Source organism: Oculina patagonica, chromosome 8 (genome assembly GCF_052425735.1).
Source record: "Oculina patagonica isolate OP01 chromosome 8, crgOcupat, whole genome shotgun sequence".
NCBI lineage: Eukaryota > Metazoa > Cnidaria > Anthozoa > Scleractinia > Oculinidae > Oculina > Oculina patagonica.
The window spans coordinates 25,028,471-25,055,814 of record NC_135765.1 but is presented as its reverse complement, the minus strand read 5'-3'; the positions used below and the strand labels follow the sequence as shown (position 1 = coordinate 25,055,814).

Here is a 27,344-nt window from a genome sequence, read left to right as displayed (position 1 = left end):
CTCAGACCAAAATGCAGGAATTGCCAAAAATTTAACCAACCGTGTGCGTTGTCAGTGTTGGTGAAGTCAGCGGTTGATTTTTAACAGGAACGTGTGCTATGCTGCTATTAGGTGAGCACTCGAATGTACTTACCAACGTATAATCCGCTGCAGGAAACTGTGGAGAAGGGAGGGGATGACAAAGACGTACCAAGTCGATGAAGTGGTCGCTTCGATATTTATAAACCAGTTTAGATAAAAAAATTAACTTAGCTTCAAGGCTTGGAGAATTATTTTTTTCATCTGTCAACCTTGTATTTGATGTGATATCTTTAAATAGTCAATTTCCCGAACCTCAGAGTTAAGTTAGAAGTTGGCTTATAAGTTAGGTATTGTTTTGGCTCAAAACGCAACGGCCCAAAATCTAAAAGCTTGCAAATGTGCTTCAGTCTTATCAAAACAACGAGTTATAATGATCTCGCGAGTCTACGCTTTTTCCCGTGATTTAGAATCTTGCTTTGTGATCTTAAGCAATGCCAGGCCAATACTTGACTTTTAAATTACTGCTACAGCTGCTTCTGATATAAAGACCAAAGCGTTTTTCTTTTTAATTTTGACAAATATATAAAACAACAGGTTCTTCTAACTGTTTCAGCTTCAAACAAAACTAAATATAATTCTTTCATCAATCTCCTAGTTGCCGAATATCAAATGGTTTCTGTTTAGCTGCTAGTAACATTAACATTGCTACCAATATGTAAAACTTCTAAGCGATTGTGAAATTGCTATATTCGCTATTAAAATTAAGTAGTTGCCATAAAGAGTTACTTCGATAGTTACCAAGCCGCTGGAAAATTGGGTCTAGCTCTCGCGTCTTATTGGCAAAAATGCCACCGCCAATAGAGAATGGTGGGATTTATATAGTCGGTAAAGCCCCCCTCCCCCCTCCCCCCAATACAAAAAAAAAAACAGTAAAAACTGCACGAGAGGAAAAACCTTTATTTATCCTCAGTTCATTATCGATTATCAAAATATCTTAAATGTATCAAAATGTAACCAGGAAACATCAATGCTTTATCTTTAAAAAATAATGATAATAAAAATAGCGGTAGATTTCTATATTACTGATAGCCAGTCAACCTCGTTCCCAGGGCTTTTCCCTTTCAAATCACAAAGGGAAAAACCCTGGGAACGAGGTTGATAGCCAGTCAAATTTAATGTTCTGATTGGCCGTTTTTCTATCTACTAATCTATTTTATATTCTAAACTTTACAAAAATACTCGGATGGTTCTCGACCAGCTTTGTTTATCCTCCAAAAAAATTTTAATGGTTTTGCTGAACTTCCATATGTTAATAAAATTGTAATAAGGAACGGGAATTTGCAAAGGAAATTCTTCACTTTTTGAAGGATTTTTGGACAAAGTCCTACAAAAGGTTTCTAACCGTTAGACAGCTGATAATAATGTTTTCCTTTGACGTTATCAAATCTGTAAACCGCTTCAACTCCAAACCGTTCATTTAACGGCTTAAATTATCAGTAATGTAAAAGCTAAAAAATTGATATGAAAAGTTTCATGCCTATACACAACTGCTGCTTAGGGATACAGCAATTTGTAAATTCATAACTAGCTAGTTCGAAGCTAAGTTAATCATCTGGGCTGTAGCCAGACGAAAACTCTTACCGAGGTAATATCAGAAAAAGAGAAACACTTCTTTCATATTTAACTACTTACTAGTAATGCTTTCTCTAACAAGAAAATGAAAAAAATAATATTAAAAAGTCGAGATTTTAACCGAGGAAAGTGTCTCAGTTCGTCTGTGACTAGGCACGGCCCTGACTTAACAACAAACTTTCATATTTTTTTTTTGTTTTCACTTTTTTTATGACCGCGCGACAGTTCATTTGCCTAAAATAGCCCAGCAAATTGATATTTACAATCTATTAATGGGCTCTTATACCACTTAGCATCTTGTTCGAAATTCCGTACGCATTTAAAACTAATAAAATTAAGCAAAAGCTGCTATATATTTCTCGACCTTCTGGTCCCGTACTTATTCGATTAAGCGCCCTGGGCGTTTATTAAATTTTTGGACCTTGAGACTGGGCGCTTATTCGAGGTGGGCGCTAATTAAATTTTCACCATTTTTAGCAAGTAGTACATTTATTTTGCAAGAAAACAATATATAATAACTAAATGTGAAGATGTACCAAAGCTGAATTTTAACTGTTCATTAAAAAAAAATCGGCCTTCAGGGTAGTCTTAAGTAGTACTTACTCAATTTCAATCTTAACTTCAAAAATAATCAAAATTCTTCTTGTGCCCTCTTTTAAGGGAAGTGGGGGTGGGCGCTTATTCGAGGCTGGGCGCTTATTAACTTTTCCAACCCACAGGGTGGGCGCTTATACGAGGTGGGCGCTTATACGAGGTGGGCGCTTATTCGAGTTTGGGCGCTTAATCGAATAAATACAGTACACAGTAATTGTAGAAAGTAATGACGCCAACACCAGGCGTTTCACTGTCACAAAACTATCGCCATTCTAGAACACGAGAGGAATGTAGAAACCTTGATCCGTCGAGGTAGTCTTACTGTCTTTTTCGACTTCGATGGTTCTCAATTGACCGCAGTTCCAGACCCAATGCAAATATGGCCTCCGGTACTTTTTGGTCCCCAGAAGAAACATTTGTCAACAGAATTAAATTACTTTACCGTAAAGATCAAGTCAAAGTGGATTAGTGTATGAAGTTTTAGGCTAGACAGACCAAAGGTGGCTTTTTCTATACAGTTCTTTTACATTTAAACGAGTCAAAACTTTTTTCAGAGTGGCATAATATTAAATTTTTCTTCAATTTTCAAATCAGACTAAACAAAAGAAGGCAGTGAAGGCCGTTTTTGCATGAAGACTTAGACTACACAGCCGAGTCTTGTTCTTACTACACAAACCTCCCTAGCCTAGACTGTTCACAGCCCTCTATTTTTTCGATCGAATGAGCGTGGGGAAAGAACGGCGAGAGAACTGGACGCCAGCGCAAAACGGGAGGCGCGAGGGGGTGGGGGGCGGGTAACGAAAAAAAAAAAGCTTTCCTTCGCTCGCTTCGCTCGCTCCTGCCCCCTCCCCCTTCCCGCGCTTCGTGCTCACGCTCGCTTGGCTCGCCGATTCTCTCGCTCTTTTTTGCGCTGAAAAATAGAGAGGCTGTGGGCAGTCTACCCTAGTCGGGTTCGTTCAGCGTGTTCATTAACACGTTACATGTCTTTTCTTTACAGCAGGTCGGCCAACATTTCCAGTCCACACTCGACTAGTGCATTGTACAGCGTATCCACGTTTATAAAACGTTGATGTCGAATGTGAGACAGAGCCTCTAAGCATGGATTCAGTGTCCGGTTGTCAAGGTAACGGATCTCGGCTGGAGTCAAGCCTAGTTTGTCCGCCAGTAGCATCCATTCGTCACCACCTGAAGAAAACAAACAATCTAGCCTAAGTATGAAGTCAAGATAAAATGTGTTCACTCCACATTGAATGCAAATACTTCTTTCTTAAATTATGCATTGAAGGATTACAGACAATTTCCGAGTTCTCTAAATTGCCTCAGTGTCAAAACGAGTCCTCTAAACAAAACAAAAAAGTTTTACCTGCAGGGTCATTTTCATGGAAACCAAACTCACTTTCCTATGAATAGTTTTGCTCGAGGCCTCTTTTTGAAACAGAGACAAAACACAACTCGACAGTGGCCTATTTACTGGGACTTACCACACAAGCTGAACGTAAGCACTTTCAGTTGGGGCAGGGGAATCTTCTTGACATCAAAACATTCAGGCAACAATGGACCTACAAGGAAAAGAAAGGGCTAACAAGTAAAATACATATAATCTCACAACCCAAAAACTGACCTTCACAGTCATTAGTATTCCCAAAGATTGCCGCTTCATAGGGAAAATAGCAAAAAACAAACAAAAAAAAACAAACAAACAAACAAACAAAATAAACAAACACCTGTGGTCCCAGCTGGAGTTATTTCTCTCAAATGCTTCACTACGTCGAGTCGGTTTTCACTCTTGGCTATCACAGCAAGGGAACGGATCACCCGCTTGGTTTCAGGTTCTGGATCTGCAAAAGCATCTTGGTTTAACTCCAAACTCTCCTGTAGCTGAGCGACAACACTAGACGCTTCACTAATCGACCGAAGGGACTCTAGAACCCCAGTAGAGAGAACAAGGGCCTTTGCTTCTTTCTCTATAGATAAAAAACCAACAAAAACGACATTGTCACAAACCCGAATGAACAGGAACAAATACACAACACCAGAAGAGAAACACATGTTAAAAACTATGGGTAAAAGTGTGAAATTGAACAAAATGTATAGCGATTAGGGATTTAATTGCAGGATAAGTAATAACTGATCCATAAACTTACCTTCAGTAGAAAGCAACTCTTTCGCAGCGCACCCATCAATAACTTGCTGCTAATGACAGAGCAAAATACACGTTTTAAAACACCTACATTGAATCTCTTATGACTTTCCTTACAGTTATAGAAAACAATGCGCACAAAATTAAAATAAAATGGCAAGTCAGCGCAATAATAATTATAAATTATTCACGCATCCAAGTAATTGTATTCTCAAGTAAGTCTTTGACATCCATGTACAATGAAAACAATTCAGGTAAAATAGGCCTATACACTCATAACAATGGACACGGCGTTAATTGAAATTCTTTTGTAAAGGAACACCAATATGGAGGCTGTGACGTCATTGTTGTAGGGAACTCTTAGAGTAAACTTTCTTGTAGACAGAAACATTGCGCCACAAACTTAGGGTTCATTTTTTGGACTGTACTGTAATTGTCTTTTTTTTAACTGAACTGACCTGTTCCTCCAAAAAGGCGAACCATGGTGCAATCTGCTGGAGGTTTAGTCTGGGATCTCCAGCAATGGCAGACCTGCCACAGAACTGCTGACCGCTCTGCAACTCAGCTTCTGACCAGAAGTGCAGGCACTGCTCTTGTTTGCAATCTTTGACAGCATGATCCTGACAGTAGTGTACAGAGCCTCCAGGGCAACACACTGAGCAAAGAACCTTCATCTCGCATTCCATGTTCTTTAACCAAACGAACTCCTTTGGCATACATTTCAACATCAACCCCACCTGCCTATGAACAGCACGGGCAACAATCACGTGGGGAGTGCGATCACTGAGAGTGGAAGACAGTTCTGCCATTGTCTGTAGCCTTTCAGAAAGATTAAGGACGTCATCATTTGGCCTGTGAACAACGATCTCGATGAAGGAAGAATGACATAGTAATATCACAGAACAACCTGAATCTGGGTCGATGTAAAATCTGGCAAAATTCTGGTAGAATTTTGGTTCGGATGAGGTGGGCCATTCTTTGGAACACCATTGATAAAACTGCAGCACCATTCTAGGAAACAAACCAATGGGCACTTGACTGGAATTAAATGTGAGATACAATGAGGGGACTTGGGAAGATTTTACCAGTCGGATGATGTCCTCTTCGGGATGTGTCATCAACATGGATGGGACAAGGTATTGTTTCCTCTCTTCTGAAGATGGCCAACTACACAACAGGCTGAATCTCTCCATGATTTCGATCAGGCTTTCAGAGGTTTCTTTCTGGTCATATATGGGGCCCCATACATGCTGAAGGAGTTTTTCGTCCAGAATACCCGTTTTCTCCAGTTTGAGCCACAGGTCTTTGTACTGCTTCGCTTTTCCGTCATACGGCTCAATGGTTATTACCTTCTTGAATACGTCAACTAGCCACTGAATGTCCAGAACAACCATTTTGTTTAGGCTTGGATTGTCATCGAAGTGAACAATGATCCGCTGGTCGTGCAACAACCTCACCAGTGTCATGAACTCTTCTTCGTCCGAAATTTGGCACACTTCAATGGCAACTTGCCTTGCTTCTTCCAAGGAGATCCATTTGTAACCCTCTTTAACCTTGGCTTGTACTTCCTTTTCAAACTTTAGCCATTTCAATGGAATTTCCTCGTTCACATGTGGTAGCTCTTTTGCAACAGCAAGTATTTCATTTCTCAAACGTACAACTTCTGGACACTCGACCCCACTACCCGACTTTGTGTTGTCTACGGCAAAGACACCATCGAATAGGTGCATGCTGTATGACTTTCCTTGCAGAGAGCCAAATATCTCGGCAGCTACTGTGGCAGGATCTTGACCACCATAGGGACGATCAGCATTGGTACACACTAAGAAGACTGGTGGAAGTTTCTTTGGTAGCTTCTCAGACAGATGACCAATTTGAACATAATCATCATCATCGTGACTCACTAGTGAAGCGACAGACGACATCCAGGAATCCAGGTAATCTAGGTTACTCTTCGTGGTAAAGCTGTCTTCTAATTCCTTGAAAAGCCCTCGCTTTTGAACAGGAATGGCCTTGTCATTGGGATTCCGGCTTAGGTCATAAGTCAAAAGATAGATGGCTCGAGGTGTGAGGAAGAGAGGATGTGTGACATAATAGACAGATTGTCCACCAAAATCCCACAAAATTGAATAAATTTCATCTTCTTCGCCGAGCTCGATATCTTTGGCGATGAACTTTTGGGTCAAATTTGCTAGGTCTTCTGGTATTTGGGGATTCTCATGCTCTTGTTCCAGTCTTGTGACCCTACTTGCTGTTTCGGTGCACTGACTTGAAAAAGATTGCATCATCTTAGGCTGTGCATCATTTGTTTTTTGAGTGGACTCTCCATTTTTAGCCTTGCACTTTGAGCATTTTAACATTGTTGCTACATTCTTCAAGTTACATGAAATCATTTGTGCTGCATGATGATCAAATGACAAGGCTGAGTCGGAACCCGCTGTTTGACTAGATTTTCCCTGTCTCCAAATTTCGGTTGTCACTTCAAAGTGGGAAGGGTCCACCTCTATTCCTCTGGTACTCTCTTCATTAGCATCAAACCGTTCTCCCTTTAGCGACTTTTTTAAACTGGTCTTCCCCACTCGTTCCTGTCCCACCATCATGATTGGCAACCTCCTTACAATTGTCTTTCCCTCTTTAAGAGCCTTGTTATAAATTTTCAAGGCCAGAGGACCACGAGCACGAATTTCGTGAGGGGCTTTAGTGTCACCTAAAATTACACCAAAAAAGAAACATTACTGAAACAGCTAAATCACATTTAGGAAGACTATGCATAGCCTTTCTAAAACACGGTTAAAAGTGCACGTCTTCATGAATCTAACCATGTATCAGAACTAGCTGATCTCAGTTCCGTAAAATATGGTATAATTAATAATCACTGTCGAACATTATGGCAAAGTCTGTGCCAATATTCACAAACAAGAACTGCAGTGGCTGACAATGAGTATAAGCAAACGAAAAAGCCCAAGAAAAATCATGATTGTGAAGAGATAAACAAAGGACGAGCTACCTTCCATTAGTATATACACACTCAGTGATCTTGGTGTTTCAAGCAATCTGATTGGTTCGCTATCTCGGGCTAATGAGCATTATTCACTCCCTACGGAGTGAATAATGCTTGATCCAAACTGAAACAAAATGGCCGGCGTAAACTCGCGTTTCGCCGGCGTTTCTGAATCGCAAATACTAAGAATACAAGAAGATGCTGAACCAGAAAAGACAAAAAAAGGCTAAGAAATTTGGCCTGATGGTTTTCAAAGTAAGAGAAGACTACATATTTCGCAATTTGCAGCACAATGTCCACACAACTCGAGTACTAAAACGATAAACAATTGCTTACCGTCAGTCGCTCTTCGCCCGGCATCGGCAGAAATGAATACCGCAGATTTATCGGCAGCAACATCAAGTGTTATTCAACCAAGATCCTCCACAAATATTCAGGAAAAAGTCTTTGTGCAAGAAAACATCCAGTTTTCACCACAGTTCTGCAGACATTCAGTAAGCTTATAATCCAAACTTTCAGGTGGATCCTTCGCCAACTGCTCTTTCAATTTTCAATTCAAGTGAACTTCAAAAGCTTTGATTCAACGGTCAAAATGTTTTGCAAGCAGGTTTTTGATCAGATTGCAGGTTTGAGTGGTGTTAAAGGACCATTTTGCTAGATTGTGACAAGGATTTTATCGAAGATTAACTAGATTTGCCATGTTTGAAGATTCTGTAAACTGTTTCGCGCATGTCGGTTAGTGCCGCTTATATGTACGTTTTCCACGCATGAATTGAGAGGTCAATTAAATCGACTTTAAATGGTTTCCTTCTGAAAACTTTAAGATCGCTTGTTGTTGAAATCACTTCGTGTGTATATACTAAAACAATTATTCTTTGAAATCTCGGTGAATAGCGGCAGAATATTCACCTCGATTTCAAAGAATAATTGTTAATTATTTACAGTGGCTATTGCAACTTTTTACCTTATTTTAAAGTTTTCGAATATGAATAGAGAAAGTCTGTTAAATACTCTTCTGGGTTTTAAAGATGACATAATATGGCCAACAGGGTAAGTGAGCCAAAGTAGTATAAAAGCAACAAAGCAAATAGACAAATAAACACCTGTTATTGCAGCAAAAACGTTGAGTGCCGGAACAAAACTTGCCACAGAACTTGCCAGGAAGGCCGCAGGACCTCCCACAGTAACTCCTACAACAGCACCTGCCACAGCAGCTGCAGCAACACTTGTCACAATATACCAAGGAAACCAAGGCGCAGGCGTTCCAATCCATTCATCTGTGGACAGAAAGAAGATGAAACATCTATAGATTGAGACAAAAAAAAGGGTTTAACTAAAATACCGTTTTAATAGATTAAACGCCCCCTCTGGCATTTATTTCGAACTTAGCCTGGTGGTCCGTTGTTTATTTGACTCCTAGAGTTTATTTAAGTCCGTTGCTTATTAAGCAAGGGTTTCATACAAAACATATAAACATATATCTGGCTAATATACCTACAGCTTAATTTATTTCAAGCTGCGTGCACCTAAAAACTTCATACGAAAATTTCTCGAAAACGTTCTTATAGAAATTCTTCAAATTTCACAGACCTTGTGAAAACTATGTCAAGTCCAAGATCTAGAAGCCTTTTTCAAAATAATCCCTCTATTACAAGAAAATCGGTCTTTTGTAAAATGGGAGACGTCATTATGCTGCTATGGTTACTCCGATTTCGATGAAACTTATATCATTTGAAGCATTCATCTTGCTTTAGTACAGCTGTATTAATTGATTTTCAGTTGTATTGTTTACGGTGGCATACAAGTCGCTCAAAGTTGAAAGGTATCGTCACTCAAAAAACCCATTGAGCCACCTTAAACACCTAAAGGGCCTATTTTAAACTCCACCTTGGAGACCCAACGTTTATTCGATACCCGGCGTTTAATTAAGAAAATACGGACATGTAGGTACGATATTAGCACTATTTTAGCGTCCTCGCGACAGCTGAGGTAAATACATCAACACAGGGATAATATTATGAAGCTAACTTCGACAATCAGCTGTGTAACAATTTCTATGCAACCGATTCTGTGGAAACGTTCTCGCAAGTCTTGAAGTCTACGAACTTATTCAACATAACCTATCGGGGCTTGGAGATTTTTTAACAAAGCGAACTTTTTGGACAGTTTTGAGGTTTCTGGTCAGTTATGAGCTAAATCTGCTCTAAACTACTCAAAACGGTGTCTACAACATAAAAGCATGTCTTTCTTTCCACCAGCATCGAATTTTCGGACATTTTTTTGTTCGGCATGGGCATAAACCGCTTAGGCCTTTGCTTTTGTTCTGTTTTTACAAATTCGCTTTACATTTTTTTCTTTTTTGCTACGGTTGTTGGCCTTTCACCGGGTTTGTTTTCAGTTCAAGCATTCCAGAGAAAACATCATTCAAACAGGAAATTTTTCCCATGGAACAGCCAAGCGTGCTTTTAAAATAAGGAAAATTTTCCTTCGAGTTTTTCACTGAAATTTCTAAGCATTTCCGTGTGTATTTTAAGTTCAATTAACCTAGTCATTATGATCTGGGATCATTGGAAAGATCTTTTCCTTATGCAGAGATTGAGCATAAGTGATGCCCTTTTTTGGTCAAAGATGATAACGTCAGAAGTGAAACGAAGGGGAATGTTCGTCATGGCTGGTTTTGGCCAGCACATGCGCCAATGGGATTATTAAAACAAAATAATAATACTTTCTCGTCCAATAAAAATATTCACTTTAAAGTTTCGAATTCTTTATTTTTAACTTTAAAAAAAATTACCAGAAACTACGCAAATCGGTTAGTGCCTACACGTACTGTAATAACAAAATCAACTTTTATTGATATATAGGCAGCTTCTTCTCCACTAAAAATTGTCATTCGAATGCAACCTTTGACAGCTGTAATTATCAAACCTTTCCTGTAGTTGACTTTATTCCTATGCATAACAAAGACCAAACCCAATATTGTTAGTTATACCAATTGCCATTTATTGCATGTACAGAAATACATTCCTGGACCTTTACTTGAAGAAATGGGAAACAAATTCCAGGCCTTTACCAGAACCCTGCAAGTTAATTGCAAAAAAAAATCCAGGAATTCACAGCCAACAATTCAAACACTTTCATCTAAAATGCATGTTTATATCTTTTTTTTTCTACTTACCCCAGTTTTTATAAATAATAATAACCATATCAGAAGTTCTTCTTCTTATCCAGAAGCAGTGTTCATTGACATAATTATCCACCTCTGGGACTTTTATTGGGTCTTGGAAAAGCTCATCAATGAAAATCTTCCACTGGCTCCTCTTTTCAGGGCTGATGCTTGCAGCAATTCTCAAGAAAGCCTCACTAATTTCTCTCCAAAGGTAGTTAAACCTTGCATCTGTCATTTCCTTGTCACAAAAAGATGTGCAATAACATTCTATTCGAGCTAAAACTTCTTCAAAACTTTCACCATGAGGCATATTATACCAACCAGTATCGGGAGGAGTTAGGCCACAAATTGTCCTTAACAGGTTAGAAATTAACCACAGGTAAACATCTCCAGAACTTATATGTTTTGCAAGTTTCAGTGAGTCTTGCAAGTTTAGTAATTTTAACAGCTTGGTTCTGATGTCAGGATCGTTTAATATCCATGCAAGATCTTCCGGCTCGTAAATAGAATCAAACTTTTCCCATAGGAGCTCTGTGCCTTTGTATATCAGAAGTCGAGCTAAACACTGACGTGTTTCAGCACGTGTTTTTAAGGATGTCCTTTGTGTGCCTGAGGAGGACTGCATGGCAGTTGTTTTAAATTATGTGAGTGTGAAGATAGTACAGGGGCTGCTCTATCTGTAAAAAGAAAAAAATTAAAATAAATAGAATAAATAAATAAATAAATAAATAAAAAAATAATATTCTGATGCTAAGTCCAGGGCTTTTTCTTTATTCTACAGGCGTTTTGGTGAGGTTATTTTCTGGGGGGGGGGGGGGGGGGGGGAGGCATATAACCAGAATTAACGAGAATTTCGCATTTGAAAAATGTTTGCCTTACATCTGAAAGGGCTGTGGAATGTGAAAAATATATCGGATACATACTACTAATAATGGAGCTATGCCACACTGCAAAACTCTTTAAACAAAATTTCCACATGCAGTTGTTACTAAATGGACATCACAAATCCACATAAAATGCAAACAAGCTTCCAATAGATGGCTTATAATCAGATGAAGTAATATCTTGGTAAAATCTAATTATTATATAGGCCAACAGGCAACAGGCTAAAATGTAAATTTGGACGTGTGGGAGATGCAAGGAGCTAATCTTTACAGAGGGGACTACAGTACAATACTAGTCAGTACATTTATTTACACTGTACACAATACTATAACTACCTTGTTATGGTCACACAAAAACACAATATAAGCAAAGTACAGATTGAGATTAAAGTGAATATGGTACAAAACCTTGACCCCTGTTTTGAAAGTTGTCCATGGGCTACAGTCAACTCCCTCTAAGACAGACATCATTGGGTCCTGCTCCAACTGTAATGTCCATCTTAGAGAGGTTACCAGCTTATAGTGAGTCTAGGAAACGTGACACCAGACATTCTGAGATAATTTAGTTAAACCTATATGCACAATAAACACATGTCTGCATTGAGTCTGTTTAAAAGTTGTTTACTTAAGCAAGACCTACAAACATGAATGAAAAAAATTATTTACTGGCTTTTCAATAGTTTACTGCTTCTGAGAAGTAAGCAGTACAGTACATGCTACAGACTGGAAGATGTTTAATATATATAATCATTTGTTCAAGCAAACTGTGTATGGCTTCTAGTCCAAAAAATGACAGTCACTGTACACCGGCTTTGTAAACATCAAACAATACATGTACTAATTTAAACACAATAATATACTAGATAATATTAACAATTAAAAAAAACCTAGTATAATTTGTTCAAGCAAACGTCAAGAGCTTCTACCGTTTTTAATGAGTATGTTTATAAATTATAATACGCTGGTTTAACAAACTAATCTGAAAAAAAAAATGAAACGTTTCAAGGTCAATGCAAATTTAAACATTCAGCAACAAAAAAAGAATGAAATGCTCAAGTCATTACAAGCTGTTTCTGCAATCAGACCAATATTTTAATTATGAAGGTGCTCGTGACGGGTAACCCAAGATTTAAAATATTAAATTAACTATTGGTGATGTTAAGTATTCTGTTATAATTAATTGACAAACCAATTATCAATGAAAATCGATGTCAATTAATAATAAGCAATTGAAAATTAATTAATGGATTACTGGTCATAAATGATGAGTCAATGACAAACATTTAATATGCTTCTTTTCACTGATTAGTAATCGATAACCTATATATATAATATTATCATCAATATGTGGGAGGTGCGGTGGCCTAATGGTTAGCACACTCGCCTCCGAGTCGAACGGCCCGGGTTCGAGGCCTGGCCGGGGCACTGCGTTGTGTTCTTGGGCAAGACACTTTACTCTCACAGTGCCTCTCTCCACCCAGGTGTATAAATGAGTACCGGCGAATTTACTGCTGGGGGGTAACCCTGCGATGGACTAGCATCCCATCCAGGGGGGAGTAGCAATACTCTCAGTCGCTTAATGCTACGGAAACCGGGATAAGCTCCGGCCTGTATGGGCCACTAGGCTCGAAGCAAACTTAACCTTTTTTATGTTAATTGTTATTCATAATCATCCATTGTCATCACCAGGAGCGTAGCTACTAGCCTATAGACCCATAGGCTACAAATTTTTCAGTCTACTTAAATACATTTGGTGTATTTTTTAAATGTACAATGGAAAAAATTCAAGCTGATCCACTTTCAAGCTAAAATATAAAGCAACTTTAAACATATATTAGCATTACTCCCCTTTTCTGATGAGATCAAGGCCCATCAAGTAAGAGTCTTCGGGGTTTAAGCCAGGGGACAAGCAAATGCACATGGTGTTAAAGAGATCATGTCTGTTATTAAATGCTAGGATGTAATTAGGAGCTGTCGAAACACAAACAGTCACTAAAATGTCTGAAGGAGTAAAAGCACTTCCATTTAGGTCAAGGATCTTGATCTCAAAACCTTCCCTAGTGTATTCCCCCCTTTCAACCTTTCTTGCAAGAAGCAATTGGCCTGGCCTTTAAAAAGCTGGCTATGCCTCAAATCACATTGCAATTTAACCAAAATGTAATATTCATAAAAGACATGATATGCTTCTCGTGGTGTCTACTGAAGGTTAACATGATATCAAAAATTATGTGACTCAAAATCTCGCCGATCTTATTCAATGCCTTACGAAAGTGAAAGTTACAACATGAGCAAATTCCATGACACAAACGTAATCTTGTTTACTTTAAATTCTAATCCCCTAAAAAATATTTTTCTTTCATAGCATGAATATTTAGTAATTTCTTTAAGTCATACAATTAAAAAAGGACATTTCATGCTAAACATGCTTAGTAAGACCAAACTCAGTATTCGTTAAGTTTCCATTAAAAGCTGATTTATAGCTTGTAAACATTGCGTGACTGGAGTCTGGCAAAGTGGAGGTTTGGGTCTGGTCAACGACAAAACTAAAACTAAAAAATTATAAACTATGTGCAAAGCAAAAACCGCGCAGCACTGTTAATTAAGGATAACAAATTTGACATGGGATTGTTTTGGTTTTTGTTGGAAGCCCTAGGGATTTTTTTGGGTCTTGATTCCCCCCCATTCGATCATCCCTGTCACTTGAGATCTGGCGAGTCCCCCCCCCCCCCCTTGGATATCTCCCTTCTTGGGAAATACACTTTGAAATTATTGAATTTACCGTAAATGATCTAATAAACGCCCACTCTCAAATAAACACCTGTATCTTATAAACGCCTCCCCTGAAGTGTAAAGTTTGTATTAGATGCCCCCCCCCCCTGTAATAAACCCCCCGTGTCTAATAGATGCCCCCCTCCAAGAATCACCTCAAAAAACAAGGAAATACCACATGGAGTAAATTCATGCGATTTATTTAGTTTCTTGCTTGGCGCGGACATCAAAGAGGCCAACACACCAAATGGTTGACCCAGATGACGATGAAAACGTCGATATCCAATTATGAACAACATCTCTAGGCTTAACATTAGATTAGTCTCCTACTCACCAACATCGTTTTGTATCTTACTCCACTAGTAAACTACGCATCCTATTTGTTTTGTTGAGGTTCTTACAGTTAAAGTGAAATAAACGCCTCATATCTATTTAATGCCTCATCTAGGACCCTGAAAATGTAATAAGCCCCAGGCATTTATTAGATCATTTACGGTAGTACAGAAGGTTATGTTATGGCCTTGATAAACACTGTAGATTGTATTTAAGTCTTAAATGATTCTCATGCATGAAAATATTTGATTATGTCTGATCAATGACACTGCAGTCATTGTGCAAAACAACTCCCCCAAAAAAACTGTCAGTCGACTGTTGGCCATTTGTAAGTGTTAGTGAGTTACAGCAATGTTTTTGCATGCTACCTTTCATTCAGTTGAATAGTGAATTTTTGGATGCTGTACCAGTTGAGTTTTACACTGCGGAATACAGTAAAATTAAATTACTGTATTTCTGCAGAGGACATTGACCTCAGTTTCATTGAAATCACAACTACGTTTTGTTTACAATTATTTTTGTTATTGTCATGACTCACTTCGCAGCACTTGACTTGCTATTAACAACTTCTAGTTACTTAATCTCATGGTGGACCAAACGGTGTCTGACATTTGCAGACTGCAGACTGCCTATCTACTAAAAGAATTTATTGTGTTACCATTTACCATTTATATTAAGAGCTAACCGTAAACAGGCTAACCGAAGTGCTATTCTGGCTAACCGGAGTGCATACTAGGCTAACCGGAATGCACAGTAGGCTAACCTGATTGAAAGTCTGCAAGTCTGCCGCAGTCAGCAAATATCAGACAGCGTGGACCAAACAAAATCTCAACTAAAATTATATATAGGGACAGCTCTTACCTCGATCGAGTTCTTTGGAACGGAGCGGATTCGAGAACTTTCATTTACTGATCATGACTGTTTGAAGCTTACGAGGACCCGTCAGTCTGTAGATAAAATAGGTATGACATGTATTAAATAAGCTTATACATGTATCTCTACCTCTATAGTAGGAGAGTTTGCGAACAAACAAATCAGAACAAATTTTACACAACGCTGCAAATAAGACCGTACTCCATATGTATGTTTAATACGCAAAACATTGTTGATAACACGACAACATGAAAGCAAGTAAAGTAAACTAGTCTACGTAGTAGTTTGCGAAGTGTTAGAAATATTAAACCAGAGGAGCTGACAAAGCGTCAATACTCACCAAATTCCAAATGAAAATTTCTTCCGGGGAGAAGGGTCGGGAAGGGGAGCCTGAAATCTAGCTGTTCAGCGGCGAACGGCTTCTGTACTTTATGTAAAGACAAATCAATAGACCATTTGCATTATGACGTAAAAGCGCAAGGAATTCTGGTAGTTGTAGTTAGGTTCGCGGGAAATTTTGAATCGTCATCAAGCCCGCTTGCCCAAGAAAATCGTGATGGAGGTAAAGAAAATTACTCTCACCGAAGAAGACGTCCCTGTGGCTTCATTTAAAGCGGAAAAAACAACCTCTCAGTATAAAACTAAGTCCGTTAAAATGGAAAAAAGTTATGCAAGAAATTGTATGTTTGCTGGGTTGCGTTTTGTAGTGAAGTTTCAACGAGTGTTTCCTCCACTCGAGTCCGCGCGGTTATTTAATTAAATTCCTAAAACTTTTGCTTGCCAGGTATTTTCAAATAATATACGAAGACGCAATATTTTACCCTTTCTAAACATGGGGAAGTACAGTACATGATGTCTACACTCGTAAAAATCTTTGAGGCTAACCATTCGAGTCTCACAAGTAATCGTTCATCAACAAGCTTAAGATTATGGAAATAAAATTATATTTGCTCGCACGGCCCTCGCTCGGATTGAAACCACAACTGCTACTCCACGAGTTGACATTTCCAGCACAAAAACAAGAAAACTTCTTTGTTAAAGAATATTGCAATTACAGTTCAAATTTGACGAAAACAGAAATACAATTTAAAGATAAAAACAAATATTAAATATGGCATGTATTCACCTGCACAGGGTAGTTTGAAAATCCTTTATGATTGACCCTTCATGATTCATCGATGATCGGATGAAGCTCGATTGAACGAGGAAAATTATTTGACTCTTTTCTCTGTCTCGCTGTAAAAATAAATTAAACTGATCGTCCCGCCGAGCAATCATGATAAATGGTAAATTTTCTATAAAGCTTTCTTAGTGAAGAATTATTAATTCACCTGCGATCGATGAAAGCGATCGTTTGTTGAACGTCTAAAAATAGATGATGGACAAAGTCAATGGCTTGCCTTGCTTTCACTTGATTCCACACAAATTTAGTTATATCCTAGACTCGTCCCGAGTTTCAAGCAATCTGTTTCCAGTGCGCGATGCTTTGAAGCTGTGATATTAGGCTAAAATTGTTTACGGCCGCGATGAATGAATTTCTACCAAGTCAACTCCGCCACACAACGTACACTTACTTGAACACGAACAACATTTGACTGTCTTGGTTAAAACACAGAACTCAGTCAATTTTCATTCCAAAGCTATCATCCTGTTTTCTATATTTTTTACAGGGAACTGAAAAAATAAATGTATAAACACATTTCGAAGCGACAAAGAGCGTAAACTTGGCAGCTCAACTTCAGATCAAAATAAAAGTCCTGGATGTCCACCTTCACGCTTGGCTGCCCTTAGCCAATCATAAGGCAGAAATGGTTTTTTCCCGCGAACTTAACTACAACTACCAGAAGTCTTTGCGCTTTTACGTCATAATGCAAAGGGTCTATTGATTCATTGTGTCTAGATACCCGGCAGCCGGGAAGTGTTTTCAAAATACTACATACCCGGCAGTCTGAAATTATTCTAGAATTTCCACGGAAAAACCAATCCAATCCTCCTCAAAACTATAGATCTTTGCTTAGAAATGCCAAGCGATTTCAATTATAGTTTTGGCTTTGTGTTTGAGGAAATTTTCGAGCTTGGGCATACTACAAAATCTTGATTCTTCGACACTTAGAAAAAATTCGTACTCTGACTCCGGTGTCAACTCTTATAGTATAATTTCTACAAAAACTGAAGTTGAAACCCTGCGAGAGTATTCGATATTTGCTGAGAAATGCGAAGCGATTCTAAATAATGTTTTGCTTTTGTTGTGGACGAATTCTCTTGGCTTCGGCGTACTATAAAATCCTCGACTCACGGGCACGGTTGTTCAAAAGACTAGATACCCGGCAGTCAAAAATTCATGAATAATCAATACATTCAATATCCACAAAAATGATCATTGAAACCTAGCTCCCGAGAGTATTTCAGTATTTCAATTTTCGGTCGGAAATACCAAGCGAGTTTTTACAATGTCAGTTTGGTTTTGCACAAATTGTACGAACTTTATGTGACTCACGGGCACGATTTTTCAAAGACTACATACCCGGCAGTCAAAAATGCTTCCCGTTTTTCCATCAAAATTTCCATTTGAACCTGCTGAGATGTCGGTGTAGAAATACCAAGCGATTTTCCAACTTAAGGCCTCAACAATTGCCTCGGCAAAGTAGTACAAAATAGCTACAAAACGCTTGAGCGTTCGGTGACGGAAGTCCGCCACCGATGTAACTTCCGGTGTGACACTTTAGTGGCGTGACAAAGGTGGCACGTGGTGTTGGTTTTCGCGCCAAAACGAACTCTGCGAATATGTTACTTGCGAAGGGTTTCTTACCTTATTGATAAAACGTTTAACTTATCTTACAAATAACTAAGAAAACCGAGAGCTTCGTCGCTTCCAACGCTAAGCCGTTTAGCCCACAGAAGAACTTCGTCGCTTCCAACGCTGAGTTCGTTTTGGCGCGAAAACCAACACCACGTGCCACCTTTGTCACGCCACTAAAGTGTCACACCGGAAGTTACATCGGTGGCGGACTTCCGTCACCGAACGCTCAAGCGTTTTGTAGCTATTTTGTACTACTTTGCCGAGGCAATTGTTGAGGCCTTAAGTTGGAAAATCGCTTGGTATTTCTACACCGACATCTCAGCAGGTTCAAATGGAAATTTTGATGGAAAAACGGGAAGCATTTTTGACTGCCGGGTATGTAGTCTTTGAAAAATCGTGCCCGTGAGTCACATAAAGTTCGTACAATTTGTGCAAAACCAAACTGACATTGTAAAAACTCGCTTGGTATTTCCGACCGAAAATTGAAATACTGAAATACTCTCGGGAGCTAGGTTTCAATGATCATTTTTGTGGATATTGAATGTATTGATTATTCATGAATTTTTGACTGCCGGGTATCTAGTCTTTTGAACAACCGTGCCCGTGAGTCGAGGATTTTATAGTACGCCGAAGCCAAGAGAATTCGTCCACAACAAAAGCAAAACATTATTTAGAATCGCTTCGCATTTCTCAGCAAATATCGAATACCCTCGCAGGGTTTCAACTTCAGTTTTTGTAGAAATTATTCTATAAGAGTTGACACCGGAGTCAGAGTACGAATTTATTCTGTGTCGAAGAATCAAGATTTTGTAGTATGCCCAAGCTCGAAAATTTCCTCAAACACAAAGCCAAAACTATAATTGAAATCGCTTGGCATTTCTAAGCAAAGATCTATAGTTTTGAGGAGGATTGGATTGGTTTTTCCGTGGAAATTCTAGAATAATTTCAGACTGCCGGGTATGTAGTATTTTGAAAACACTTCCCGGCTGCCGGGTATCTAGACACATTATGCTTCTCTTCCGTGTTCTCATGTTTACCAAAGAAAATGCATGAAAATACAAATAGGTTTGTATAATATTACGCAAAAAAATAAACTCACGGTAAACGTTTAACGCATAAACCCTTTACGATTAGATTGATTGACTGTTTCAGGAGACACTACAGAGCCGTAGAATTGGGGTGACCCTATTCGGTGGAATGGAGGAATGATGGAACGGCACGGCGGAATGGCGGAATGGCGGAATATCCTAAAACACGGAATGACGGAATATCCTAAAACGCGGAATTAGGATATTCCGTCATTCCGCGTTTTAGGATATTCCATCATTCCGTGTTTTAGGATATTCCGCCATTCCGCCATTCCGCCGTACCGTTCCGTCATTCCGCCATTCCTCCGAATAGGGTCAATACAAAACGTTTTGAAAAACATTTTATCTTAAGAATTAAAATTAGCGATATGAAAACAGTTTTACAGATATTATTTTTCAACTAATTGTCACCGTGCCCACATATGGTAAGAAAGCCAATAGGCCTACTCTGGGACCCAAAGTCGCCGTAACTTTGGACAACTTTAGGCGATTTTAGCTTATTTTGTCCAAAATTACGGGCGATTTTGGGCGATTTAAGGCGATTTTGGGCGACTTTAGGCGACTTTGGGCGATTTTTGAGCGACTTTAGGCAATTTTAGGTGACCTATTAGGCAATTTTACGTGACCGACCTAAGTACAGTTGTGGTATACATGCACATGTGGTACACCATAAAGCATTGTAACAGAATAAAATCTATACTATTTAAAGCGACTTAGAGCGACTTTAGGCGACTTTGGGCGACTTTAGGCGATTTTGAGCGACTTTGGGCGATTTCCCAGAGTAGGCCTGCCAATGTTAGTCCTAAAGGAAAGAAAACAGCTCGAAAAAAAACAACAAACAAACAAACAGGAAGAAGGAGAAGCAACGCCAACAAATTTATTCGTGCCAAATTTAAATTAAATGAACATTGCAAATATCAGTTAAAATAAAACTAAAATGAGTGCATTACTGCCCGAAACCAGTAATGGCTAATTAAAGACTGCGCAGCCATCCTTAGTGATTACATCAATTTTTATTAAGGTCAGGTACTAAAACATAAACGTACACATACAACAACACACAAAACACACAAATAAAGACTAATGCCACATTTACAACAGCAAAGCATGTTTATTCAAACCGGCTTTAACAAAATAGAAAATAAGGAACAGAAACCTGAAAGACTGGTTTCAGGCTCATGGCTCAAGTAAGCTCTGACTTGTGCTCTCTTCGGTTCTCGGTCGTCCCTCTCCTCGTCCGGCCCGTCGTCTCCGCCGGGGTCTGTCTTTCCCCCCCCTCTCCCCGGTCCCCCCACGTGCTTTGATTGTGCTAAATTTAAAGTCGATAAACATCATTTAGCAACTTTAACTAAAAAAAAAAAACAGTTTTAAACCGTGTTTAACCAAACAGCTTTTCCTCGTCCCCCCCTTTTTTTGGGAGAGAGGGGGCGCTCCACGCGCTTCGCGCTCGTCACCAGTCACCGCGCTCGCTTTGTTACAGCGAAAATCGAGACGCCTGAGGAGGAGGCTGGCTTTTAAACGTGTTTTAGCTTACTAGGTGTGAAATGGCTATAAGTTTACCTACAGATCAGGTATAGTGAAAATTAGCTGGAAAATACAGCGTACTGACACATTAACTAAGAATTGTACTTTATAGACAGAGGTATAAATACTCCTAATGTACTAATAGCTTACAATAGCATTTGATTTGAGCTTTAATTTCCTTGAATTGTTTAAGTGGCAAAAGCTAAATAATAGCATTTCAGATTTAATAAAAGGGTGTTGTCAAACTAACACGCAAATAGTCGGGTAGGATAGCAGCTCTCGCCGCAAGGTTTACGTGAATGGCTCGCTACCAGGGCCGTTACTAGCAAGAGGCAAGTCGAGGTACTTGCCTCGCCTAGATTTTTACCAAAAATTAAAAAAATATATGTGTATATTTTCAGGGGCGGATCCAGGATTTCAAAAGGGGGGGGGGGGTGGGGTGGATGGTAGACCATTAGGGCCTAACCCTAACCCTAATCCTAACCCTAACCCTAACCCTAAGTGGCGGTAGACGGCGAAACGTGGCGTAACAACAATCAGACATGAGCGAGAGCTAATTTTTCTTTCTTTATTTATTTTCTATTTCAAATAAAGTGACATTTCGATTTTTTTTAACTAAAAAATGGGGGGGGGGGCCCCCCCCCCCCCCCCCCCCCCCCCCTGTATCCGCCCCTGATATTTTTGGGAAAATAATCTCCAGTTGAACAAGGTCATTGATTTTTCCCAAAAAAAATACGTCATGAAAAATGAGAGCTTCTAGATTTTAAAATTTTCTGGAGGACATGCCCCCAGAACCGCCTAGCATGCGCAAGATCTTGCCTCGTCTTTGGCAAAGGTCTGGTTATGGCCCTGTCGCTATCTTTCTAGAGACGGAGCAAACAACAGGAAATATGCCCCTAGCATCTCCAAAAACTAAAACAATTGCTACACTAGAGGACCAGTATAATAGCACACCACTGAGATCATCTCAGAATCTCTAAGGTCATATGGTAGCGATTATAAGATTATTTGGGAAGTTACATATCTGGTCTGGTTTTCCTTGCATCTAAGTCTGTCAAAGGAAAGATTTAAACTGGGACAGTATCCCATGCTAGCCCAAAAACCTCTAAACAGGCGTTATGTGTTTCTTATGCAAAATTCATTTTTGGTGGCATTTTTTACGAATTCCTACTGCGAAAGATTTTTTATTATATTTTTTGGGGAAAAAAGCATATCCATATATATTTATCTATATAGCTTCGTTCGATAAGTCGTTGGTCATAATTGTTTTGTTTTGAAAATATTTACATGACCCAGGGGTAGCAAGACTACATTACACACTTCTGTTTTTCTTCTCGTTTGTTATTCGATTGCCATAATAAATTTGGAGAGATGTGCTGAAAACTTTATAACGCGAACCTCATCATCTGAAGGCACTTTCACACATCCACATTTCCAAGTTTTACAGTGGAAAGAAGTACTACAGTGATGCGCTCACTCGTTCTTTTATTTCCAAAGTTTTGCAACTCGTGAATAAAAACTCGTACGTCACACTTTTTATGAAATAATATTTATTTATTGTTTAACTACACATGTAAGTTGTATAGTGTCCAGAAAGGCCCTTATCATCTGAAAATTGTTTGCAAGTAATCGTTGATATTTTGTCACTTTTGTAGATTGTCATGGTAAAAATGGCATACTATGCTTCTAGCAGTGTTCAGCATATTTTTGGAAATTATGCTAAAATTATGCTCGTGCGTTTAAATTATGCTTTCTACCATCAAAAATTGTGCTACCTGGTTTTAAAGCAAAATAACGACAGAACCCTGGGGACGAATAAATACAAAACAAGGAACAAACTCTTTAATGATAGTTTGATCTCGTTTCTTCCATTTTTTTTTTAACTTCTCCTTGCCTGAGATGTGCTTTTTGTATGCAGTGCGATTTTTGAGTTTTCTCTGGGTGGAGCCTAATGGCTCCTTGCAAGCATCGCAGAGCAGCTTACCGTTTCGAAGACAAAACCTTTGCTCTTCATGGATAAATTCCATAACAAGTTACTGCCTTCTTATTTAAATCTTTTTTTTTTTAATTCAGCTCTTAACATTCACAACTACAACAAAGTGAAGCAAATGAATCTTACTATTTGCCTCGAGTTAGAACTGTACTAAATTATGGAATTTTTTAATATTCGCTTTTAAGGACCAAAGGCATGGAACTCCCTTGAGAAAGATATAAAGTCAACCTCTTTTAGAAAATTTAAAGAATTTTTGTACAAATACTAATGTCTACTGTGATTTCTGATTTCTCTAAGGTAACGATTTTTTGGTCTTTTCACTAATAATATAATTTATCTGCTGCCTTTAGCTTTATTCATTCATTCCTGGTATAATTGTATTTCTTTTCCTATTGATTGTTAAATGTATTTGATTTATTTCTTTTTTCAGCTAGAGATGAGTGCATGTTTGTGTTTTGTTTTGTGTTTTGTATTTTCCGACTCTAATGTTAAATGCAATTTATTCTATGTAATTTGGCTTCCTAGACTTGTTAACAGCTTAGTTATTTTAGGAAGCCAACAACCTTTTAACATTAATTTTCTTTGTATGTTCATGTCTTCTTTGCCATTTTAGACCTTAGAGCTAAATTAGCTTACTATAAGCCGTACGCACAGGTTATTGAGACCAAAAAAAATCACACCGACCACAGGTTTCCGGAGCCAACAGTAAAAACAGTTTTAGAAACAGAACAAGTAAAAAAAAAAAACATTTTAAAATGAAATTACATTGCTTTTTCATTTTCTGAAAGTCATAAAGGCCAGATTATGCAAACAGTACTCGTGCCAATTTAGATTAAAGCCCAAATTATGCTCGGATTGCTTAATTATGCCATAAATTATGCTTGCACAATCGACAAAGCCTACTATTACTTTATTTTTGACAACTCGGGAAGATATTAAGCCATTTTGACTTTTCCGCAAGTTACTTTTTTTAAAGATGTTAGATTTTTTTTTGTAGATATTTTTTGTTGTTGTGAGATTTATTTTTTGTTCATTCTCATAGCTGATGTGAGGGCCCCCTGTGTAGTGTACAGAAAGGACCTTTTTATCTCAAAATTGTTTCCAAGCAATCTCCCAAGCAATCGCTGATATTCGGTGGCTATTTTATTTCTCCTTTTCAACAAAGCCGTTCAACATTTTTAACTGATGGGTTGCCCACTTGTACATTCACACTTCCACATTTCCAAGTTTTACAGTGAAACGTACCGTTCAAAATGCAGTTAAGACGTATTTTATTACTTATGGTGGCGATAAATTCAGTCATTATTGTAAGCGTCATTGTTTTTATGAAAGAAAACGAACAAAAGACGACCAGGTTTAGTAAAGAGATCGACGCTGATTCATTTGCTGAATTTGCCGACTTCAAATCAGAACTTACCAGATATAAAGCATCAAGGAAAACAGCATTAGCAACTCGAAAGCCATTTATTTATCTCACAGAAACCGAGCAATGTCTTCCTCCAAACTTGGCCGATTCCTCTCAGATTGGCAATCCCGAGACCTGCAACTGTGATGTGATAGTGCTGAGTTTCCGAGCCAAATGTACAGAAGACAAGCAATCACACGTCAGCTATTTGTTTGATCCAAATACTCATTTTGCATCAGGACGAAATGTGCTTTACTTTGCCGCAATGGAGAGAAGACCCGGCTACCATTATTACATATTTATAAACGACGACACGGTTCTCAAGTACAACAGATTTACACCTATCGCCATAAAAAAGCTGTCGCCTTTTCGAGCTGTGGAGAAGTGGTTGTTAGATTACGAGCCAGCGGTTGGAGTGTTGAACTATGTGCCTCATGATGGAGCAGGAATTGTGCTTCAAAGAAGGAGGGACTTGTGTGGTATAAAGGACACTTCTCTAGTTCTTCCTACTGTTTTCTTCGACGCCATCTTTAACGCTTTTCATCACAAAGCTGTACAACATATTCTTCCCTATCAGACACAGTATGAGCCCGAGTACATGTTTGCCAGTAATAGACACACAACAATTGTTGTCGAGGTCAAATTTGGCGGCCAAGCACTTCTGTTTGCTCCCGTCACTGCGGGCAATCCTCTTCATCGTGAATATAATAGAATTTCAAGAAACATGCTGGAAATATCACGTGAATTTATCGAGAGCATCAAGCAACAGGCCCCTTCAAAGCTAAGAAATCATGCGCTGTTCGACCAGTTGCACAAGTCTCCAAAGGACTACCTTACCATGGAGTCGCGGTCGTTCTGTGCCAACGTAACCCGCCACCAGCCTATTATTCCATACAGACATTTGCTGAGCGATTAACACTTGCCTCTTTCTCCGTGTTTTTTATTCTCCGTGCTGGGGATGAGTTGGGAATTTTGTAGACCTCTAACTTATCTTCCCTTCTTTTCACACGGATTCGACGAAATGGAAATTGACAGAACAGTTGTTTTGCAAGGTTATATATTCAAGTTTTTATCAATGGTAAAGACGAACTTAGAAACGGGATTTAGCGAGAACGTCGCCAAGATAAAATTAAATCGTTATACTTAGAAAATTAAAATAAAATAAACGAAAAGTATTACAAAGATGATAAATTTGGTGACCCCTTTTTGTTGCAAAGGCAAGGTTCTGTAAAATAAGCAACAATTTTCCTCATAATTAATCTGCACGCGAGTGGAAGTTTATCGATTATGCTAATGACAGTAAAAAGTACAGCAACCGGAAACAAACACCATTAGATAGTCAAGGTTTTTTCCATTGCAAACAATGATTCGATCAAGATGGTACCGAAAACTTGTGTCACGTCAGTTATCAGTCAATGAGAGCATCGCTCCTTTTCACTTCAAACCCCTACTATTTTAAATTATCTTTATTGATCAAGTATCATACATTTTGGGGGGCATAAGCTTTAAATACTTATTTAACTTACTCGTAATTACATAACCTTTTTTGTTTCTCTATTTGAATAATGTATGAGTTCCTTTAAAGAATCTGAAATACACAGAATATTTCAACAGCCATAGAGCTTAACTGCACTGTTCCAACTTTATCACGAGACGTTAAAATTACCATGTAAAAGTTATTTAATTTAAACCTGGGGTTGCCATGGCTTCAGTCGGGTGATAAAGAAAATGCTAGCAAAAAAAAGAAGAAAAAAAATCTAATTTAGGAAGCCATCCCCATGCGACAAGTGTAAGTAATAGAGTATGAAAATGACTCAAAAGAACATCATCCTTTAGTACTCAATATTTCAATCAACAACGTGGAGATATAAAATTAGAAGCGAACGTAATTTTTCGGTTTATTTACTAATTAGTCCATCGTTTGAGAATGGTTTCGAATTAACCCAAAATATTAAGTTCACCTCGTTGTTGGCTCAAATATTGAGTACTACTACTAGACTTTCGTACTCTACTAATGTAGGAAGAGTTTTCGTAAAAATACTTCTTAACTCAACAGAAAAACTAGGATTCAAAGAATCAAGAAAGGCAAAAGGGTCTGATTGGTTGAGGGCAGTATATTAATTCCCAAATTGCATCCCGAAATAATAATAATACTAATCTTTAATGAGGAGACTTCTTCGCACAAAAGTGGTCCAAGATTAAAACAAAAAGAAAAAACTAAAATTAAATACATTAAAAAAAGTAAAGAGGACTACAAATAAGCATTTAACAAAAACTTAAATTAAAAGATTAAAAACCTGCCGCTTAAAAATATTTAAATTGTCAGAGTCTCGTATAATCTGGCTAAGAGAATTAAAATCATTAACTGCATGAACCCGTAGGAGTACCAATTACTTTTCTTTTCTACGTTGACACAAAGTCGTCCGAAAACTTTCAAAGCTTTCGCAAAGTTTTCCGAAGATCTAGTCCAGTCCCTGAACTCTCTCTTCCACGCGCCCTTTGGTTGAACCCAGGCGCGCGAAGAGAAAGTCCTGGATAACTTGCATGCGCATGCTCAGAACGAACCAATCAGAAGCGAGGAGACTGGCGTCACTTGCTTGGGACGCGCGCTCTAGGTTAAAACTGGCTCGCTCAAATGACGAATTTACTACGCGACCGAGCGCGCGAATAAATACAAGAAAAAAACTGCATCCAAAACCAATGCAATAAACAGCTACAAAATACTAGGAATATTTGAGGAATAGCGATTTTTGTTTTGGCCGTTAGCTTTTAGCAGACACTGACTGCAAAGCTAGGCTTTTTAAAGTTATTCCGGTGATCCTGCTTTAGTACGCGGTCGCGTAGTTGAACTCGTCATCTGTGCGCGCGCGTTTCAAAAGGGCTGCCAAATATGGATTTCCCCCAATTGGGGGGGGGGGGGGGGGACTGGCGCATGCGCATGCAAGATATCCTGGACTCTCTCTTCGCGCGCCTGGGTTCAGCCCCTACAAAAGGTGCGAGGAAGAGAGAGAGTTCAGGGACTGGACTACCGAAGATCTTGAAAGTTGACCCGAAGACTTCCAAAGATTTCCAAAGTCGACCCGATGTTTCACGAAGATGTATTGAAAAAGAAAAAAAA

General features: G+C 38.7%; 2 protein-coding genes across 4 annotated transcripts; one reads left to right on the top strand and one right to left on the bottom strand.

Moving 5' to 3' along the window:
* Window positions 1-2,378: 2,378 nt before the first annotated feature.
* On the bottom strand, window positions 2,379-15,486 carry LOC144663539 (uncharacterized). Of its 3 annotated transcripts, none has more exons than XM_078524520.1 (8): window positions 15,405-15,486; window positions 10,567-11,234; window positions 8,492-8,665; window positions 4,846-7,094; window positions 4,392-4,440; window positions 3,972-4,211; window positions 3,729-3,806; window positions 2,379-3,432 (listed from the first exon to the last, which is right to left on the bottom strand). In XM_078524520.1, the coding sequence occupies exons 2-8, from the start codon at window positions 11,180-11,182 to the stop codon at window positions 3,239-3,241; spliced, it is 3,600 nt and encodes a 1,199-aa protein (XP_078380646.1). In that variant the 5' UTR covers window positions 11,183-11,234; window positions 15,405-15,486; the 3' UTR covers window positions 2,379-3,238. The 3 variants fall into 3 exon arrangements, with proteins under 3 accessions (XP_078380646.1, XP_078380647.1, XP_078380648.1); XM_078524521.1 differs by having other exon boundaries at window positions 4,392-4,437; XM_078524522.1 differs by lacking the exons at window positions 2,379-3,432; window positions 3,729-3,806 and having other exon boundaries at window positions 4,026-4,211; window positions 4,392-4,433; window positions 4,837-7,094.
* An 8,275-nt stretch (window positions 15,487-23,761) lies between these two features.
* Window positions 23,762-25,982, top strand: LOC144662263 (uncharacterized). The gene has a single exon (XM_078523033.1). It carries the CDS (start codon window positions 24,075-24,077, stop codon window positions 25,140-25,142), a length of 1,068 nt encoding a protein of 355 aa, XP_078379159.1. The 5' UTR covers window positions 23,762-24,074; the 3' UTR covers window positions 25,143-25,982.
* Window positions 25,983-27,344: the final 1,362 nt, after the last annotated feature.